Source organism: Haliotis asinina, chromosome 4, assembly GCF_037392515.1.
Source record: "Haliotis asinina isolate JCU_RB_2024 chromosome 4, JCU_Hal_asi_v2, whole genome shotgun sequence".
Classification (NCBI taxonomy): domain Eukaryota; kingdom Metazoa; phylum Mollusca; class Gastropoda; order Lepetellida; family Haliotidae; genus Haliotis; species Haliotis asinina.
In genome coordinates this window covers 80,027,942-80,050,548 of record NC_090283.1, presented here as the reverse complement: position 1 = coordinate 80,050,548, position 22,607 = coordinate 80,027,942, and the positions used below count along the sequence as shown (strand labels likewise).

The window sequence follows — 22,607 nt, the reverse complement described above, 5'->3', positions numbered from 1 at the left end:
GGATATATTCCTCGAGTGATCCAAGGTGGAACCTATCTTCTTCACATGACTATGAGTTACATCCTGTAGTGGAAACAGTATATGCAGAATGTTGGTTTGATCCTGTATTTCCACTTGTGATCATCAATGCATGTAAAAACAAACAAATTGTGTACTTCTTTCATTTTATTGTTTCGCGGCTACACACCAGCTTAAGTGGCAGATCAGCATTGCCTACACAAAGGGCTCTGAATACAAGGTAGACAAGGCAATTCACAGTGTACTGTCACCTACACGAGGATACTAGCTTATTGCGTCTATACAAGTATCACATTCACCATCACAGCTCCTAACACATCTGGAATGTTCAATACAAGGTAGATATGGTTCAAAGGACATCAATATTAATATTTTCTGTAACACCTATGATGCATATTTATCTGGATTTCACACCAAAACAAAGTTATTGTGTATTTTTTAAAATTATTTGACATACTGGAGTGAGTTAAGTTTTATGCCGCATTCAGCATTATTCCGGCTACATAGCAGCAGTCTATAAACAATTGAGTCTGGACCAGGCAGTCTACTGATCAAAGCATGAACATCAATGGGAACCGATGACGTGTCAACCAAGTCAGCGAGCCTGACTACCCGATCCTGTTATTGTGGTTTATTGCCTCAGATGAAAATGTGTATGTGATATATAACGCATGCCACTCCTAAAACTGCTGAAAGGGAGGGACTAAGTTGTTGTGCCAGCCACCATTTCTCTTGGAAGCTATTTACACTGATCATGGTCCTGGTAGTGAGTGCGAGGGTAATATGGTGTGTCTTTTATATACTGTCACAATCTTTCCTTTCAAAATGAGCAAGCAGGGTTTATCACCTCTTTTTGGTTGCAAAGTTCCAGCCATACCACACAGATGGGAGCTTCATACACTACTCGTGTGGCAATCAAACCCAGGATGTCAGTGTGGCAAGCCAACACTTTAACCACCAAGTCACACAAATGGGAGCTTCATACACTGTACTCATGTGGGAATAAAACCCAGGATGTCAGTGTGGCAAGCCAACACTTTAACCACCAAGTCACACAAATGGGAGCTTCATACACTGTACTCGTGTGGGAATAAAACCCAGGATGTCAGTGTGGCAAGCCAACACTTTCACCACTAAGTCACACAAATGGGAGCTTCATACACTGTACTCGTGTGGGAATAAAACCCAGGATGTCAGTGTGGCAAGCCAACACTTTCACCACTAAGTCACACAAATGGGAGCTTCATACACTGTACTCGTGTGGGAATAAAACCCAGGATGTCAGTGTGGCAAGCCAACACTTTAACCACCAAGTCACACAAATGGGAGCTTCATACACTGTACTCGTGTGGGAATAAAACCCAGGATGTCAGTGTGGCAAGCCAACACTTTAACCACCAAGTCACACAAATGGGAGCTTCATACACTGTACTCGTGTGGGAATAAAACCCAGGATGTCAGTGTGGCAAGCCAACACTTTCACCACTAAGCAACACATCCAACTTTGGGACAAATGTCCACAAGTTGGACAAGTCCTTGTTAACCCATTACTATGGCCATTCACCTCGGTAAATTTCCCATAACTAGCTAACAATTTCCGCTCTTAACCACAAATACATTCCTAAACAATTACAGTACAAAATGATGGACCCTCATGTAAGCAAAATCTGGCTAAGTGCAATGGGTGGATTATAACACTATATTCCTCTGTGCAAACAATAACTATATATTGTCTCTCACTGAAGGAGGTTTGACATGCTTTGTATTTCTGAAATCAGAGACAAAGGACCCTGATTCTAAGTTACAAACTGTTATGAAATGACAAGAGGTCATTAGAGGTGAACATGGTTTGGAATTCATCTGATGTATACTTCGTCAAGGGTTGATACATCAACCAACATGATAAATACAAACCTGTAATACTTGCATTGCCATTAAATACAACGTAGATGTTGCAGTGATGAGACATATCGGGAAATTCACAACATGGACTGCTACAGTCAGCAGATCCTGCTCCACCATCAGCATCATGGCCAAGGTCACCAGCCAAGGTCACCAGCCATGACCTTAGTGCTATGACTGTCGTAAGTCTTCACTTAACTGGGAGTAAAAATGTAGTCACAAGTCTAGGGAAGATAACTCTTGTTTGCTTTCATTCTTGCTAGGTGGGCTGTTTTTTTCTAAATGAGATATAAAATTAGTTACAATGCTAACTGATTAGAAGCTCAATACCAATAATATGTTGTGCTGCTGAGTTGAGGGCCCCTTTGACAAAAAGTTCATTTATGTTAAAGTTATCACAATTTCATCTTCTTTTATATAAAGAATATAACAGACATGTCAATATTCTGCAAATCCACGTATATCCACGGATTTAAATGCAAATGAATGGATGATGGACCCTGTTGTGGCCCTACGAACCCAAGACCCACCAGCTGATTTCAGCTGAAATCACTTTCACCTGCTGCTGTCAGAAGAAATCCAGAAAATTCTTTATATTTATATATGACAGCTTTCTGTAAATAATTATGTCTGAAGAGGATATTATGTAACTTCCATGGTCATGAGTAGTAGGGAGTACAGCAAAGTATAACTTAAAGGCTATTCACAAACACAACATTTTGCTTCCTTATCAACAATGGCAGCTAACATCCAAGGTTGGCTAAATAATATCTGAAACATACATTTCTCAAAATAAACACATGTCAGCTTCACCCCATGAACAGCTGCAACTCTCAGCTGAACTTGAAACAACTTGGTTAAAGATAGTCAAGAAATGAAATTTACAACTGAACATATATACATGCATTGTATTTACATACACACACAAGAAAAAAATTAAAATAATAAAAAAAAAAAAAACAGACAAAAAAATCAAAATCAATTAAGGTGACTCAAGAATGGCATATGATGATACAGATGGATGATGTACAATGGGTTATATATGTTGCATTCAAATAAGGAAATCAGTCATTTCATGAAATGACTAAAAATTTCAGTCATTTCATGAAATGGCTATGAGGGTCAGCCATTTCCCGCCAGTTTGTGTAACAAAAATCAAAATACTTCAGTCATTTCTCAAAGCAAAGCTGAAGTTTCACGTCTGTGCCACTGCTACGTTAATACATAATGACTTTATGTACACATCAATCCGTAACATCTCATATATTGTTTAGGGCAATAAAGGAGTCCTCCCTTGACTCACAATGTGAGTTGGTCATTTTTGTTGGGTCTCTACCTAAAGTGCTTGATTAACACGCAACATGGTGGCAGTGAAGAGGATTTTCATCCAAAAATTATCTCAAGTTGAGTTGAAAGTGACACTGTAGTGACTATATCTTCCCTAAGAAAGAGGAAAATATATCACAATATTGCAATTCTGCCGATTCCTTACAAATGGGGGAACCTGGTCACGAAGAGCCAGTCCTAGTCCTTAGACTCAAACCATAACCAGGCGTAAAAACCCACGACAACTAATTCTAGGAGAGACTAAAGTGGAATAATTATGAAATTCTCATGACACTTGATACTTATCCACACAAGTATCATGCCTCCTAAACGAACATGGTGACTAGGCGCTGAAAGTTTCCAACTTTTGTGTAATGAAGACAACTGTAAAGCAGCTGGAAATGCAAAAGAGCAGTTTAACACCAACAAAACAGTGTCCGAGTGGGTGAGTGGAGTTGCCTCTTGTCGCAAAACAACGACTAGAGCAAACAGCAGACCCAAGACAACGTCTGATAAAGAGAAAGCAATCTCATGATCCTGTGGCAAAGCAATGGAATGCTAGTTCTGCGGAAGAACTCACACTATGAAGAAAAAGTCACGTCCTGCATGGGGAGCTAGCCAACTGCAGTAAATGGGAGGAAAAGTACTTTGCTGTAAAATACAGGAGCGACTCTGTAACATCTGTAGATGATCAGTCCGACTCTCAATTGGATGGTGAAGACTCGATATGCTCCGCTAAAAGGCCAAAGATGATTCGTCTTAAACATTAAACAAAACCAGAATGCAGAATGATCATCGACAACTAAACAGTGGTATTTCTTGTTGACTTTGGTGCTTTGGTGTCCCAAAGAAGGATGTCATTGACCAGTCCAGAACATCCCCAAGTGAAAAACAGCTGCATGACATGGAATAAAAAGCACCACTAAGTCTGGTGGAATTGACAACAATGCTCTGTCAATTTCACTGTTGCTCAGGAGGCGCTCACACTGCTCTAGGCATTGAAACTGCCATGAAAACGGAGTTAATTGACATTAACAAAGAAAATATGAAAGTGTTAAATGCTGTATCACACCTAAGCAAACAAGAAATCTAAGAGTATTTGTTGCTTTTTGACAAGATTGGTATTTTTAAAGGGGAAATACACTTAAAAACTGCCCCAGATGTCAAGCCAGTCACCATGCCAACAACATGTATAACTATCAGTCTGTAGACGAAGTTGTCGCAGAAACTACAAGAACATGGTAGTAATCAAACCAGGTGACATTTGCATTTGCCTAGATCCTCAACAGTTCAACCAAGCACTTCAACGTGAACACTTTCCATTGCCGGTGCTAGAAGACAACCTGCACGAGCTCAGTCAAGTGTGTTCTCAAAGATTGATCTTGCTTCTGGATACTGGCATGTAAAGTTTTATCATGTGTCTAGCTTGCTGACAACATTTCAAACATGTTTCGGAAGATTCCGATGGCTGAGACTACCATAGATAATAGTTTTAACTGTTGGTGACAATGAGTGATACTGTAATTGTTATCTGCTTTTGTAGATTAGGGTATTAAGTGAAATTTCATGAAATGACTGAAGTATATCGATTGTTGTCACACAAAATGACACGAAATGGTTGACCTTCTTAGTCATTTCATGAGATAACTGAATTTTTTAGTCATGTCATGAAATGACTGATTTCAGTATCTGACTGTAACATATATACGACCTATGAGGGCACTCTTCGTACTAGGGCCATGTATATAAGAGGTTGAGATTTCTTGTTACCATGATGATGCAAATAAATATATGATACTAATATATTACTGCTTCATTTTACAATGCTTATATTTCTACATCTCTATCAGCTCCTTAATATAAGGATAACATTGACCAGCGTCACAGAGACACAATAGTTGCACAATATCACGGTGTAGATTACAGAGATTGGAACATTCAAATTAATACACCATCATTTGTTATCATCAAATTCATATCCAACCCGACGAAATCATTTGATGATTTTTCTCAGCTCGTTATGAGTGAGTGAGTTTTACATTGTAAGTAAGTGAGGCTATAGCCACTTCCTGTCTTCCAGTACAGTGTTATACTTATACAACTATTTTCAGACAACTAATTACATACTTTTATACTACTAGCACTACTTCCTGGAGACTGGGACAAGAGACCCAATATCTGGTCTGGGAAACAAATGAGCAACAATATCTCAACAAGGATGTATTTGTCATCAAAACCCATAGCATATTACCGCTAGATGTGTGTTTTGATTGTCGTTTCTATATTGTATCAATGTGCCATGAAACCTCTTATGAGCACAGCCTGACACTCTGCTAAAAGTGGCATCCTGTAATACGATGGGTAAATAATAGGTGGGGTATTGCTAAGTTTGTTAAAGTAATCAAAACTTAATCAAAAGCAATATAAACTGACACATCATGGTCCTACTTGAAGATCTATATTTGCAGTTTCCATGGTAACACATAATCCAGTGCGTCTTCACACAGACCCTCCATTCAATCATGGTTACAAGTCAGATCTCAGGTTATTGACAAACATTCACGAACATTTTTTAACGTAACATAAGCCAGTTGTGTTAGACACAAAATATCTTCTACAAAGTAGGGTAAATTCAAGCATATTGTTTTATATTTTCTCAATATCCTCTCATTTCTGAGAACAATACATAACATTATGTCACTAGATTCTGGTTTTGAAACTTTTGCAATCATGCAATTTGTATCAACAAAACCTTCTTACACATTTTAGGAATATAACAATGGTACCATATAATGTACACAAATTGTTTAACATAAAACAATAACATATTGCACATAAAAAACACACAGACACTCCAGGAGCTTTGACACAAGCACCACAATTTTTCTGTTCGATACACTTCTCATCAAACTGAACATAACTCTTTCACTACTTAATAATACCTTGTAAGTTACTGAAAACAAAAAATTGAACATCATTTATACATGTATACTGTCCATTTACATCGAAAACAAAATAAACGTGCTGATGAAACCCAAAATGTATTGAAACTATACTTAAAACAAGTTTCAAAACTCTTTGGACGATCTGTCTCATGTTATTGTCACTGCTATTTGCTCCTTGGTTTGGCTATACTCTAATATTTGCATGTGATTTCCAACAGAGTAATTACCAGTGAAGCTGTCCTGTTACACTTTGTTGAGCCTTAAATAATCACCTCATGGTTAGAGATCTCTCTTGGTTGGTTTAGTTCTTACGTGAGTAGTGTGAAAAAATTATAGATGAGAAATATACCAAATTACCATAAATGGTGAAAAACAGAACAGCTGATATGTTACCCTACGTTCTAGACCTATAGGACAAAAAACACAAAACTACTTAACCTATAGTACCTTCAATACGGGTAGATTTTGACTGCAAGTCTCAAACTAGTCTCAATAATAACATGCAGCACACAAGAACTTTACATAAGTAAAGTTCAAATGAAAAAAAAGGTTTTACAGAAAAATATCAAAAGATTACTGCAGGAGTATTCTTCATTGTACACTTGAACCCTGTTCTCCAAAGTAAAAACAGACATATACCGGTATATCAAATAATCTTGCTCAACTGTGATGGTTTTGACATGTCTTACTGTCAGAAACATACACAATAATAACTAAATCACCGATTTTATGTTTCCACCAAAATTTCTGATTATAAAATTGGTAAGTCTGTAAGCCAGCTAATACCAAACACCAGGACAAACCAGTGATATTGTCTTGCATTAATGACTCACAGTTAGTGAGCAGACTAAGTAAACTTAGTATCAGTACTTTTCGTTACACTCCACCACTGAGTCTAACAAAACCTTATGGGAGGTCGCGTCAGGTAACCTTTGAGATTGACCAATCAGAACACAGTTTACCAAATCACGAAAGTGGACATTCGCACATACCTTCTGAACTTTTTATCTTGAAAAGGTTCATACCCGAATGATTCAGAATGCTATTTAGCTTACGCTCGCTTCCAGGTGATGCACACGGCGTGCATACAACCATGACAACGGCGAGTAAACAAACGCTGAAAATGGTGTTTTTGGCAATATTCAAGGATGTCATCTTGCGGAAATATTAGCTAATGGTAACCATGTCAACAGAAACCCAAAAGCGTATATACTACAGGTAAAATAACGGTGGTATATGCAGATTTTTGTTTGTGGGGAGATCTGTGCCAGTGACTTGAATATTTTAAAAGTACCTCCGATCCCCAAATAGTAGCCGTTGTCTGATTGGTTAAATCTATTTAACCATCTCCCGTTTGATTGGACAGTCATTGGTTGCTCAAAGGTTACCTGACGCGACCTCCTACTTGGTTTTGTTAGACTCAGTGGTGGAGTGTAACAAAATACACTGAGACTAAGTTTACTTAAACTGAGTTAGTGAGTACCATGCTTATCACTACTGGCACTGTCTGCAATCTATGTATGCTACACACCCATAAGCTTGCACCATGTAAGAACAGTCTATATACACCACCAGCTACAGGGTTATTAAACAATACACACTGGCAGATCAGGAAGGCAGGGAGCGAGCATCAACTTTCGACAGACACCAAACAACTGGTGTTGTTTACGCAGGGAGTGGGCACCTACCCTTTCTACAGCTGCTACAAACATGAGTATATAATTGTCACAGCCATATTTGACTCCACTCTGATAGGTGAAAGGTCACTCTACCCTTTGTTTACATACCTAGAACAGTGAGGGAGGACGCCCTAACGACATGCAGGCTGAAGATGTCAGTCGCCACTTTGATAAAACCCACAACAGTCACAATAGGTAAGATTGGGGTATTGTACGAGCAGACCAGTAACAAGCAGATCCTGGTATGGAAAAGGGACACAACCCTGCTTGGAGATTCACAGCTTAATGATCAACAGGACTCCACATGCTTTGCATAAATAACCATTTACACAGAATCACAATCTGTACTGCATCACTAGTTTTGTATCACATATATCATAGTAGACCATATCTGTATATAATACCTGTCTGGCAATACATCAACATGTGAGAAGTTTGTAGAAAATTAATCCATTCCCTTAAGTTTAAAACAAATTCATTCTAGTTTTGGTGCATTCTGAAGTGACAAGGCAAGATTTACCCGCCAATACACCTTTAGAACAAAGGTTAGAACAAAAGAAATCCTGACAATATGATCTGGCATGGGATATAATCTATATATATAACTCTCAGAAGTTTAATGTAGCCTGTCACTCCCCTTGTATAGTACTATTTCCTCTATAACTCCACTTCCCATCTCTCTCTGCATCTATGTATCTATCACATACAGCTACTTTCTGTCATCACATGACTAGGTCACAACATCCACAATATGTACCAACTGACTGCATCCTCACACAACAAATGACATCGTCTACTGCAATCAGAGACAAGCCTACATCAAAGATCAACCAGTTTCTTCTCTTTTCATAAATATCCAACATTTCTGTTATGCCCTGGCTTTGTAAGCTTGAAGACAACATTTGACAACTTTAAATTGACATTTTACTCCTATTAACAGGAATAGATTTAGTGGTAACGAAACTTATTTAGGCACTAATTTGCCAATAATTATGGCCAAAATAGCGATTATTAACTGTGGCCAAAAGGATTGATTCTGAGGTTTCCAGCTTCTAAACAATTCATGCTACAGAGCTGCTCTCAGTTTGTGCTACCAAGAAACAACTAAATCGTGCTACATTCACACTATTTGCACTACTGAGATATAAACTATTCACACTACCGAGATACACACTATCTGCACTACCAAGATACATACTATTCGCACTACATTCGAGATACATCCTGGCACTCTTTGCCTGAGAACAACTGCTAAATCTACATATTTTATTGTCTACAAAAGACCACATTGCTGACTACACGATCTTGTCAAGACTGATTGCCCTCTGATTGTCACGTGATTCCTCTCTATCACGTGACAGCTGGCTTCTGACTCCCAGGAACATCATCTCTCTCACTGGATGTTCCCAGATGTTTGAGACACATGGTCACTTCTTCAGGCAATATGTCCAATTTATCATGTCCAGTGGCTGTCGGCTGTAACTGATACCACCTCAAACAGTCCCTTGGTAAGACTTGCCGATTTTAAGTGTAATACACACAATGTCACTGGCCACTGGAGAAGTCTAAGTCTAAGATGCATTTCACTCATTGGTTATCTCCACCCACATGAGACAATGATTCCATTGGTGGTGAGATCATAACCGTGGTAACGTCTAAAGAAATCTCTGTATGACATTACTACAGTTCTGTTTATGAACCAGATTATCGGAGCAGATCTGTTCTTCTATTAGCGTTATATTCAGTGACAGGTCTGTACTTCTATCAATATCAGGCCCGTAAATTCAATATTCAGTTCTGTACTTTCACTGACAGTCATACTTATAACACAGATCCTCCAGACCATGTTCCTAAAGACACAGACTCCATAAGGCAGACCACAACAATGTTCACTTGAAGCCATACACCTCCACAACCTTACAGGTGAAGTCCTGTTTTTCGCACAGTGGGTCGTTGTCAAAGGTGTCGCATTTTTCTGTACGACAATGAACCAAATTTTCATCAAGCTGGATAGCTTCACCTCGGCTGAAAAATAAAGGATTAAGGATGTTAACAAGTTGTACCTTAGTGTTGTGACACCATACATTGAGAATATATGATTATGAACATGTAAATTACTGAGAAAGTGTAATCCCAAATATAACACAACACATGTAGATTCATTTAGTCATTTCAAATGAATTAATGAATCAATGAATACAGCAGCTTTGTCTATAAACACATACTGTGGGTTTTAGTGTTTACATAGACATGCTGTCAACATTTTTTCAGCTAAGTACAGCAGTCACTAAGATCTCAAACCTTGACCAAACAATCCAGTGATTGATACTGTCATCAGTGACGACAATCATGCTCTTGCATGTGTAATCTCACAGCTTCAAATAAGACATGCACTGAAAACCATTTATTGAGTGATCAAGTAAGTGTCTGTCCCTTATCAAGAAACAACCTGATCCACTTGGTCCCCTCTTACAACCAATACAAGATACTGGGCCCCTGCTCTTAACCCAGGATCACCACAGGGTCGCCTCTTACAACCAGTACAGGTGGCTGGGCCCCTACTCTTAACCCAGGATCACCACAGGGTCCCCTCTTACAACCAGTACAGGTGGCTGGGCCCCTATTCTAACCATGACCAACAGGGTCACCTCTTACGTGCAGTACAAGATGCTGGGTGCCTATTCCAACCCGGATTCCTTACAGGGTCACCTCTTACAACCAGTGCAACTTGCTTGGCCCATACTCTAACCAACACTCTTGACAGGGTCACCCCTCAAAACCATTACAGGTGTCTAGACATGTATTCTAACCAAGACTCCCAACAGGGTCACACAGTGATCAACACTTACCCGCCACCAATTGTGAGTATGGAGGTGTCTCCGGCCAGGAACATGTTTGCTGTGTTGGGGATATCTTCATACAGGAGTCCCACCCAATCATACTTAAACTTGACGGGGTACAGCGTGAAGATGAAAGTCTCACCAGTGCCGAAGTATGAGAGATTCTTCTCCTTTGACTTCCTCTGCTGCCAGGAAGCTGAACAGAAGGCGCCAAACACCTGTAAAACAGAGATGACGAGCTGAACAGAAGGTGCCAAACACCTGTAAAACAGAGATAACGAGCTGAACAGAAGGTGCCAAACACCTGTAAAACAGAGACAAGCTGAGCAGAAGGTGCCAAACACCTGTAAAACAGAGATAACGAGCTGAACAGAAGGCACTGATCCTCTGTACAAAAGAGATAACGAGCTGAACAGATGGTGCCAAACACCTGTAAAACAGAGATAACGAGCTGAACAGAATGTGCCAAACACCTGTAAAACAGAGACAAGCTGAGCAGAAGGTGCCAAACACCTGTAAAACAGAGATAACGAGCTGAACAGAAGGCACTGATCCTCTGTACAAAAGAGATAACGAGCTGAACAGATGCTGCCAAACACCTTCAAAACAGAGATAACGAGCTGAACAGAAGGCACCAAACACCTGTAAAATAGACAAAACGAGCTGAATAGAAGGTGCCAAACACCTGTAAAACAGAGATAACGAGCTCAACAGAAGGCGCCAAAGACCTGTAAAACAGAGACAAGCTGAACAGAAGGCACCAAACACCTGTAAGACAGAGACAAGCTGAACAGAAGGCGCCAAACACCTGTAAAACAGAGACAAGCTGAACAGAAGGCACTGATCCTCTGTACAAAAGAGATAACGAGCTGAACAGATGGTGCCAAACATCTTCAAAACAGAGATAACGAGCTGAACAGAAGGTGCCTAACACCTGGATTACTGAGATAACGAGCTGAACAGAGGGTGCCAAACACCTGTAAAACAAAGATGACGAGCTGAACAGAAGGCACTGATCACCTGTAAAACACAGATAATGAGCTGAACAGATAGTGCCAAACACCTTAAAAACAGAGATAACGAGCTGAAGGCACTGATCACCTGTAATACTGAGATAACGAGCTGAAAGGAAGGTGCCAAACACCTGTAAAACAGAAATAATGAGCTTAACAGAAGGCACTGAACTCTTGTAAAACAGAGAAAATGACCTGAACAGAATGTGCCAAACACCTGTAAAACAGAAATGAGCTGAACAGAAGGCACTGAAAACCTGTAAAACAGAGAAAACAAGCTGAACAGAAGGTGACAAACACCTGTAAATCTTAACAAAGGAGCTGAACTGAAGGTGGTAAACACCTGTAAAACAGAGATAACGAGCTGAACAGAAAGTGCCCAATGCCTGAAAAAACAGAAATGATGAGCTGAAGAGAAGGTGACAAACACCTGTAAAGCACCTTTAACTGCTCCTTACAGGCCTGTCAACAATGAAACATATACTACCCATCAAATGTTTAGACAAAATTAAAACCCAAACTGTGTGTTATGTTTACATATATGGTTACACTGAAGATGAATTTCTCCATTAACTTGGGGGAAACCTTACGCAGATAAAATGCACAAGAACCATGAACCAAACTGCTGTTATCACCATGGCTGTAAACAACTGCTATATGGTGTAAAGACTTGTTAAGAATTTGCCAATTTTCACTGAGTTTCATCATTTATTGAACTCACAACAATTCAATTTTCAACATTACGAATTTCTTTTATAATACATCACTTTATGTGCACCTTTAAACATTATGAAATATTTTGCAAAATCTAGTTACAGAACAGTTCATTGATGTATGTGGGTACATTTACACTAGAGAGTCTAAACTTTTGATGGGTAGTATATTTTAGGCATTCTGTGAATATTTGAGCTGCACTTACAAGAGATAACCAAATGTGCTTTCCAGATGTTATATTTCTTATCATTTTTTAGATTCAGTATTCTAATATTACACTTATGAAGGGTATGATCTAAATTAAAAACCTACAGCACTGACATACCTTCACAAGATTTGTATCAAACAGCTGATAATAGCAGGCCTAACTACTGACAACAATTCTGCTCTGGTCCCCAGGGTTTGTATACAGAAAATCAATAACCCTAGCCCCCAGCTGTTGCAAGTACTGGTGAAGGCTCAAGAGAAACGTTTTTTTGCTGAGCCACCACAAAACGTTCATTTAGCAGCATATGTGTGGAATTGATTGTTTTGGTGGTAGGAATAAATTACCTTGTAAAGTTAGGCTATTTTTACATTTCTAGTTGGCAAAACAGAAAACTGTTCATCATTCTTACTGCTTGTCATGTTTACATCTTGGGTTAGTTAGCAGATTCATAAAATTTCAAACAATTCTTTCCTTTTCGCACGTAAATCTCACCTCATTCTCTGTATTGCGTATAAAAAATAGTGTCTGCTGCCTGGATTCAATCTTGCTGTAGACAGTTCTCAGACTGGTGCCGTGTTCTTCGGACGTGAACAAGAGTTCCGGGACACATACCGCCAGCCGTGCCGGCAACCAGCTCCACACCGTGTGCAACTACAACAAAATAGTCTCTGTTGAATATAAACACACCTACAGTGAACACCTAGACAGAAACTAACCTGAAAAATGGTGTGGACTAACAATTTTTCTCACTAACAATTTTCAGCATTAACAGAGATGCCAACACTAATTTAGCCCAATTAGTATTTAGGCAAAAATTTGTACTTTCTGGCGAATTAAATTTTCCCAAGAATATTCATGTTTAATAGAAACTTAATAGACATTCTAACAACTTGTTGTCAACATCGTACTCTTCTAAATCAGTAGTAAACATCCACATATAGCATGATATTTAATTACATGTGTCTAACATTTATCGTGTATGGTACGAATGCTATGTAATAGTCTAATGCAATGTATTTGTTTAAATTCATACTATATACTGATAGCATAGTCTTGTATTTCATGTTGCTTTTTCGCAACAAATGTGATAAAATTGGATGTGTTGGCATCTCTGGATTAATGTGTTCCCCCGATAAAGAAATCATGAGCAAATAGTATCATTCCTTTAACCATATTTGGGGTTTGTTAACAGACTGTGTGATAGGCGTATGTGGTTTTAACAGAGTAACTGATAAGAGATTACTGTAGTTGGTTTTGGTTTGTGTTTTCTTGAATGCCACCCTTGCCTGTGTCAGGATTCAAACCTGGATCGTCTGCATGATGAATAAATGCATTAAACCCTAGGCTTTCTTATGGCAGAATACATAATGACCACGGAAAAAGTCCCAAGACAACAGGCTTTGTTTGGAGATGTTGTTAGGCAGCTACACACACAGTGCATGTCACTGGCTAAGATCCATGATGCACCAGAAGGGGAGCAGTCAGTATCATGTGCATAGGGAGCATTCATTATTCATACATTGGTATTCCTTGCACATCAGATGAGATGGATATCACACAAGATGGTGGACAAATCACAGCGACATTTAATGTTCAAGATGTAGAACAGGAAGACGATATATTCAAAATGAGTACCATGAAAAAATAGACAAGAACAAAAAGCCAGATTGTCATGCATTCTCGTATACTCCGAAAGAAATGTACATACAGACTGACACACGAGTGTGCATTCTATCTACAAAAACAATGAAACTACTACTGAATTACAGAACCGGTCAGTGTGTATCTGTTTTGCAAATTTATACACAGAAACTATGCTTTAAGTGAGTGTGTGGGTGGGGGGGATGTGGGTGGGTGCACATGCACACACTACCTGCTTGTAGCCATTTAAGCACACAGAATATAGATTTATTGATTGCTTGACTGATCGCATCATCAATTAATTTAACAAAGATTCTGTTTCCTGAGTTATGATAGGTGGAGTTCAGATTAAGTGAAAAACAAAAACAAGAAAGTCTGGTCACTATGACCAAAGGACCAAGCAATCAATCACATTTCTCGTAATTAAACACAAACTACTGTTTAAGTGTTTGAAGCATTTGACAATGGAATGTATCTGGGAAGTTGTCAGGGCCTGAAAATGTTCTCATTTCTTAGAAACTCACTTTGCTAACTGAAAAGTCATGTCTGAAAATTTCTTGAAGACTCCAGGAAGTTTATGTTCCTGATACATTACAGTTCATTTGAGTCTAAATGTCCCTAACTCAAAAACAAATAATCATACATGACTCAAACTAACACCAAAGTAAATAGGAAAAACACATCAACTCTGCCAAATTTTGCTACCATTTTTGTCAACAAAACATGAAAGTTGTTTAACAAACCATCATTATTTTCATTTGATAAGGCAAGATTTGTGACTGCAGTCATCACTTTGAAATATCAAGGTGCACCATGTTATGCTTAACAGCATGGAGGAGTGTTGATTCTAGCCATGTCAGACACCAGGTCATACACTTTATGAGGATTCTGAGACAACCAGATCTTATTTTCAGAAGCTGAATCTGTTTTTGAAAGCTGAAAGGTGACTGGCTTAAAGTCCATGCATTCTTCATGTAGACTTGACACTTAAACTTTAAAACAGGATCACCTTATGCAACATTCTATGCAACAAGTACATATCACATCAGAAGATAAGAACTGATTTTCATTTGATTTCTTCAGGACTAACAAAGCACCAGAAATAGTGAAAGAGTGTTTAAGCATGCATTTCCACCGATTTTAACAACATTTCAGGACCACCAGATATAGGATTCAAACATGGTACCCATGTAGGGAATCAAACCCAGGCCTTTGTTGTGCTGAACAAACACTTTAAACACTAGGCTACCCAAATATTCATTATCTGGACACATAAGCAACAGTGAGTGAGTGAGTTTAGTTTTATGCCACATTTAGCAATATTCTAGCAATATGGCAGCAGTCTGTAAATAATCGAGTCTGGACCAGACGATCAAGTGACCAACAACATGAGCATCGACCTGTGCAATTGGGAACCGATGTCAACCAAGTCAGCGAGCCTGACCACCCGATCCCACAAGTCGCCTCTTACAGCAAGCATGGACTGCTGAAGGTCTATTCTAACCAGGGACCTTCACGGGTCCCGGCATATGCAGCAAGAAGAACTACTACATGTGTACATCATTATTCAGAGTGAACTCATTCCTCTGACATCATATTCTCTAATAAGAACTTCTTTAACAGTCAGTCTCTCAATCACAAAGTGACTGTATATTGAACCACATCCTAATATCTTCATCAGCACTAGTTCGGTCAAGTTGTAAACAGACATTGCCTTTTGATGGAAAAATGACAAAATGGCTAAAATTGTTCACATCATTCACAGAACATTGTTGTGCATACAGAAAACAAACTGAAAAGAGAACAAAAGCAAGATGGCCGCCAACGACGTGCCCATGCTACACAATAGAGTTGTCTCCCCATATACTCACATCATCCTGAGTGATAATGCTACTTTTGAAATTTGGGAAAACGAGTATCCCGAGAGATCTGGACCTCCCCCGAGATGTGGAGGGCTGCTTGTAACAAAAGTGAGTGAGTCAGTGAGTTAAGTTTATGTCTGCTTAGAACAGTTTTCAGTTGTGACACAGCAAGTCTGGTTTGTGTGTCTGGAAGCCCCAAATCAGACAAGGTGTAGTAGCAGATCAGTCTACTAACATTAATAAAAGTACTGGTTGTCTCACGTAGTTCTGTCAGGATCTGCTCACCATAGGTTAGAATGGTAAGTTAATCCTCCATGAGATTTTAAAATTTTCAGATTTGTATCCCCTGTATGTGAGTGATTTTGAAGTCACATCAGAGCAGCATCACATTTAACAATATCTAAGCAATGCTTCGACAACATGTCAGAACTTGAACTTGTCCATTCTGGACCATAACTTACATTATTGAAACCTATCCAAACAGAGACTTAAAACAGTCATGTCTGATAAGGTATTGGAGTACTTAATATCAGGCTTACATGCCTAAAGGGGACACATTGAGACAGAGATTTATAGCTTTTAGAAAAAAACCATAACACAAGCAGACAAATGCAAAGGAACTTGCTCTTTTGTAACAAAGTTAAAGCCATTTGTCTCACTTTGGTCAGTTTCCTTAAACTACACACTTCCAGATAGCTATACAATACAATCTATACAATGTTCATTTGTTGTCATATTTATTACAACATTTCAATCCAATATGGTAAAGAGTGTTGAAACTGTTTTCAAATTTTCAATACACTCACCATGTCAGGTGTGAGAACACTTGACCCTTTCATATGCTGCATGACGATTGGTCCACTAAATGACCTTGACATTGGTACTCCAATGGAGTGTGTGGACGCACGTCTCATCATGAGGTCATTCTTGGTGGACTGGACCAGATTTCGGCTGTTGATGTACATCTCATGTTTTAATTCCAGACGATTGATTTCCTTACGGGACAAACCACGGATACCAAAGGCAATCTGTATCATGAACATTATAAAATTTGTTAAGCATTAAATGTCATTTTGCACTTCCAAATTCCTTTTGTTTGTTAAACAGTGCATCTTATCATACAATAACAATATTTATGTTTGACTGTATATTCAGATCACCTCCACACACAAGGTGTATGCTCAAAGTGTGAACATTATTACCCTAGTGAGACAGACGATCAGCGTGCACAAAAACTCAAGCTGTTCTCCTGGGTGAACAGTGACATATTAGGAACAAAGTCACTCATCGGTGGTAAAACCACCTGTTATATGTGCATTGTAGTGGGGCAGGGCTGAAGTGAGAAACTCTCAACAATCTAGCTGCCTAATATGGTCACCCACCTAAGCACTCTCCGCAACCAATGTTGCTTGACTTCCAACTGACTTACAACATGTGCTCTTTGAAACAGGAAACACCAATCCCCTACCTCCCCAAGAAACACCCCTCCCCACCTCCCCAAGAACACCCATGTTATCCAATACTTTGTGCAAATAATGTTATCTACACTTGACATATATACTATATGCCATCTACTTCTCAGTGTCCATCTCACCTTCAAAAATTTGGTGACATCCACCGGCATCTTTTCACAGAATCGGCTGATGTTGTTTGAGATGTTGACACTGACAGGCTCTCCGTTTGAGGCAGTTCGCTTACCTGCGACATTGCAATCATATCATAACCCATTTTACTACATCTACCACTTAAGTGTGTATATCTATATTATCACATTATCTAATATAGTGTATATGATGTACCCCACAGTGAATATTTTTATATTAACACATTATTTATCATTGTATGTCATTATATTATCAACCACTGAGTGAATATCTCTATATTATCACATTATCTCCTACAGTGTATATCATCATAATATCTACCAGCCATTTACATTATCACATGATCTACTACAGGTGTGAGGGGTTTTTGACGAGGTAAGGCAAAGATGTCATTTTTAACTTTAATACCATTTATATTTTTTAATTTGTTTACCTTGAGTGATAAAGGATATATTCATCTATTTCACACAAAAATATCAAGTACTAGTATTTCCTACAAAAGCAGTGCTGATGACATTATATCAGCGAATTGTGGCCACTAGCCACTTCCAGGTATTTTATATGAGTTTTCAACGATGAGCCATACTTTACCCTCCACGCTGTGAGAGAGAGTTTTGATCATGGGGCTCCATTTACAGTTTTTTACATATTGCCTGTCACTACCAGACAACTGATCCTGCTCAATTTCACTCACTATTCTTTCTTGTACAAGCATCTGATTTTGCATCTGAAGTGGTATTAACTATCTCTGGCTACCAATATTGATGTTAATTTGTTTTTTATATAATTAAACTTCTGGTTTCAATTCTCAACAAAACTAACAACATCGGTGCATCCACCCTACCAATGAAACTGTTTGTGCACTATGATTGCGCACATACTTCCCCGATACAGACTTAGCAAAGCACCTAATTTTAAATTTCAGCTCGCTTCGGGATATTTACTACAGTGTAAATCATCGTGTTATCTACCATTCAGTAAATATCACATTATTTACCATTCATTGAATGTCACATTATCTACCAGTCAGTGTATATCTTTTCAACAATACATTATCTACTAAAGTGTATATCATGATGCTATCCACCAGTCAGTGTATATCTTTTCAACATTACATTATCTACTAAAGTGTGTATCATCAAGCTATCCACCAGTCAGTGTATATCTTTACAACATCACATTATCTACTAAAGGATGTATCATCATGCTATCTACCAGTCAGTGTATATCTTTACAACATCACATTATCTACTAAAGTGTGTATCATCAAGCTATCTACCAGTCAGTGTATACCTTTACAACATCACATTATCTACTAAAGTGTATATCTCCAGTCAGTGTATATCTTTACATCACATTATCTACTAAAGTGTATATCATGATGCTATCTACCAGTCAGTGTATATCTTTTCAACATTACATTATCTACTAAAGTGTGTATCATCATGCTATCCACCAGTCAGTGTATATCTTTACAACATCACATTATCTACTAAAGTGTATATCATCATGCTATCTACCAGTCAGTGTATATCTTTACAACATCACATTATCTACTAAAGTGTATATCATCATGCTATCTACCAGTCAGTGTATATCTTTACAACATCACATTATCTACTAAAGTGTGTATCATCATGCTATCCACCAGTCAGTGTATATCTTTACAACATCACATTATCTACTAAAGTGTCTATCATCATGCTATCTACCAGTCAGTGTATACCTTTACAACATCACATTATCTACTAAAGTGTATATCTCCAGTCAGTGTATATCTTTACAACATCACATTATCTACTAAAGTGTGTATCATCATGCTATCTACCAGTCAGTGTATATCTTTACATCACATTATCTACTAAAGTGTCTATCATCATGCTATCTACCAGTCAGTGTATATCTTTACAACATCACATTATCTACTAAAGTGTGTATCATCATGCTATCTACCAGTCAGTGTATATCTTTACAACATCACATTATCTACTAAAGTGTGTATCACCATGCTATCTACCAGTCAGTGTATACCTTTACAACATCACATTATCTACTAAAGTGTATATCATGATGCTATCTACCAGTCAGTGTATATCTTTACAACATCACATTATCTACTAAAGTGTGTATCTCCAGTCAGTGTATATGACCTAAGTTACTTAATGTTAACTGTCTACTATCCAGAGTGAATCATCACATTTTCTACCACTAAGCATATCATCTCATATGACCTACCACTCCATAATATCCTTTCTGGCATACGTACAGTATGCTGCTCTTCTGAGTATTTAGCATACAGTATGCTGCTCTTCTGAGTATTTAGCATACAGTATGCTGCTCTTCTGAGTATTTAGCATACAGTATGCTGCTCACCTGAGTATTTAGTGTGGAGTGTTCTGCTCACCTGAGTATTTAGCATACATTGTTCCGCTCACCTGAGTATTTAGCGTACAGTATGAGAATGGCTAGTACAGCTCGGTAGTGGACCTTTACACCCTCCACCAGGAAGCAGTCAGTGATCTTCACCTGAAACACACGCAATGCTCTACTGTTGACATATTAATATAACCCACAACACTAGGAAGGCCAAGTGACAGACTTTCTGATATACTGTTCTCATCTTTCTGAAAGCTTCTGGATGACTTTATAGTGAAGCAGGTTTAGCACCACTTCAAACAGTGTTGCATTTGGGGTGTATGAGCATCATGTGAGAGATCTCAGACAGTTACTAGGGCTGCAATGATTCACCCACACCTACATTCAATTTTTGATACAGTTCTATTGATTTTATCATTTCCATTTGATTCTATAAACATCAGATTTCATGAAATCCGTCATAAACTCGGCGATGTCTACTAACAACTCTCATTAGCCTTAAAGTCAACCAATCACGTTTCACCTTATATCACAGCTCAAGTTTGAGACAAAATTATCTTTTGGCTGAGTAGAAATAAATGAAATAGGCATTCCCATATTAAATCAAAAAAGGGATAATAGTTATCAAAAATAAAAACTGAGAGGTCAGATTTGATTTTCAATGAATTGAAATGAATCGTTGCAGCCATAATAGCTACCCTTTCAGTAAAAGCAAACAAAGACATAACAAGCAATATCAGAACTAGGTAGGATTAGAACCAACAATCTGCCGTGGGTTGTCATTAAATGAGTACTGAATACTTTTGCAATATACTGACACACAAAAAAGTAAAAAAAAAACATATCTACCAATTACTAAAGAATACAACAAAGTAGGGAAAAACTTCTTCTCACCTGTTCTCTGAGAGGAACACAGTAAGTATTGCCCAAATATGGTAATAATCATCAACAATTATCCAGAAAATTACACTTGATCAGTTCAGATTATTCCACCATGCACATCCATCAGTCTCAATAACCCAGATAACTTGACACAATTCACAAAAAAATTATTAATTCATCACTCCAAATTATACATATCAATTTTCCACATGATGCCATACTAATTAACCTGTTCCCTATGATGAACCCATCAATCTAAACAAGACAGTGATTGTATTGCTATTTATATCCTGCAGATCTGTGGAATGAAGTACAAGGCTATTAAGTCCTTTAATCTCAGACAAATATTCGTCTCATAGGAGAAAGGTCCTGCCTCCTTGATCACAGCGCTGACTGACACAGCGTGGTAACAGCGTCTCGACGTGTTGTGGTCAGATAGACATGCCTAAACAAACACCTCTCTACAGGAAGCTTCACTGCAAGCTATCTCAACACTTGCTCGACATCCTTGCACAAAAGGACTCACGTTTTTATGCTTAAAAAGTCTTTAATCTTATGCTTCTTTTGGCATCAAAAGATTTATTTTTGTTACTTTAATAAAATTATGTTGAAATCTTGAGTATCTATCTTTGGCAACAGTTTCTTTGGTTTCTATAAAATTTACACATTAGCAATAAGAACTAACATTAGCTGAACAACTAAAACTAATGATGTGCTCATCCCATAGATAACCAGCAATTCCTTGCAGTCTATTCTCTACGTCTTGATGAAATATCTCACAGAAATAGCCCTTGCAGACATTCAACATGATCACTTCAAACATTCCATTTTTGAGAATGTGAAAATCTATTTTAATACAGTAAAAATCTATTTGAATATATTGTGTAATGTAACCTTTTGGACTGATACTTGACCTCGCTTCAATAATAACAGCCCAAAAGGCATTGAGAATCTTACCCTCATCATGAGTGAGCGAGCGAGTGAGTCAAGTTTTACGCCACTTTTAGCAATATTCCAGCAATATCACGGCAGGGGACACCAGAAAATGGGCTTCACACATTGTACCCATGTGGGGAATCGAACCCGGGTCTTCGGCGTGACGAGCGAACACCTTAACCACCACACTACCCCACCGGCCCCCCTCATCATGAGATCAAACATATACAATACACTTAAATCAGCTGAGTAAAGGTTTTCTGAACACAAGCTGATCTGTTTGCTATAAAAACAGGTAAAGTCTTCCTGTATCATGAAGATCAATGATGTCATTTTCTTGGATATATCACTTGATAATTAATAACAGATCACCTCGGGAAGCGAGTTTGGGTTGACAATTATAGACATTATCACACAACACAGTCTGTTAACCAACAGCGGTAATTTTAAAATTATTTTTTGCAACAAATGTCTATGTGCCACCATGAGCGAGTGAGTGTGAGGTACGTACCAGGTACGAGAAGGGCAAATCCCTGTATATCCACCACAACCAGTTCTCGAACACTGCCTCGGTGTTGCTGCTTTGTCGGACAATGTGAACATAGGCCGACTTCTGAATTGAACAAAAACATGATCTCCTCTACATTCAAATAAATCAGGT

The 22,607-nt window shown here is 38.3% G+C and overlaps 1 protein-coding gene across 2 annotated transcripts in view; it reads right to left on the bottom strand.

Moving 5' to 3' along the window:
• Positions 1-152: 152 nt before the first annotated feature.
• The window catches only part of LOC137281955 (GTPase-activating protein skywalker-like), a 45,026-nt gene continuing 22,571 nt past the window's right edge, over positions 153-22,607 (bottom strand). Inside the window, exons 4-11 of one of the 2 annotated variants that reach the window (XM_067813693.1) lie at positions 22,458-22,559; positions 20,188-20,278; positions 17,743-17,846; positions 16,955-17,176; positions 16,158-16,241; positions 13,138-13,296; positions 10,720-10,928; positions 153-9,895 (exon numbers count right to left, since the gene is read on the bottom strand). In XM_067813693.1, coding sequence (XP_067669794.1) covers positions 9,760-9,895; positions 10,720-10,928; positions 13,138-13,296; positions 16,158-16,241; positions 16,955-17,176; positions 17,743-17,846; positions 20,188-20,278; positions 22,458-22,559 — 1,107 coding nt within the window. In that variant the 3' untranslated portion in view covers positions 153-9,759. The remainder of the gene's footprint in view (positions 9,896-10,719; positions 10,929-13,137; positions 13,297-16,157; positions 16,242-16,954; positions 17,177-17,742; positions 17,847-20,187; positions 20,279-22,457; positions 22,560-22,607) is intronic. The other variant, XM_067813694.1, reaches the window with a different exon arrangement.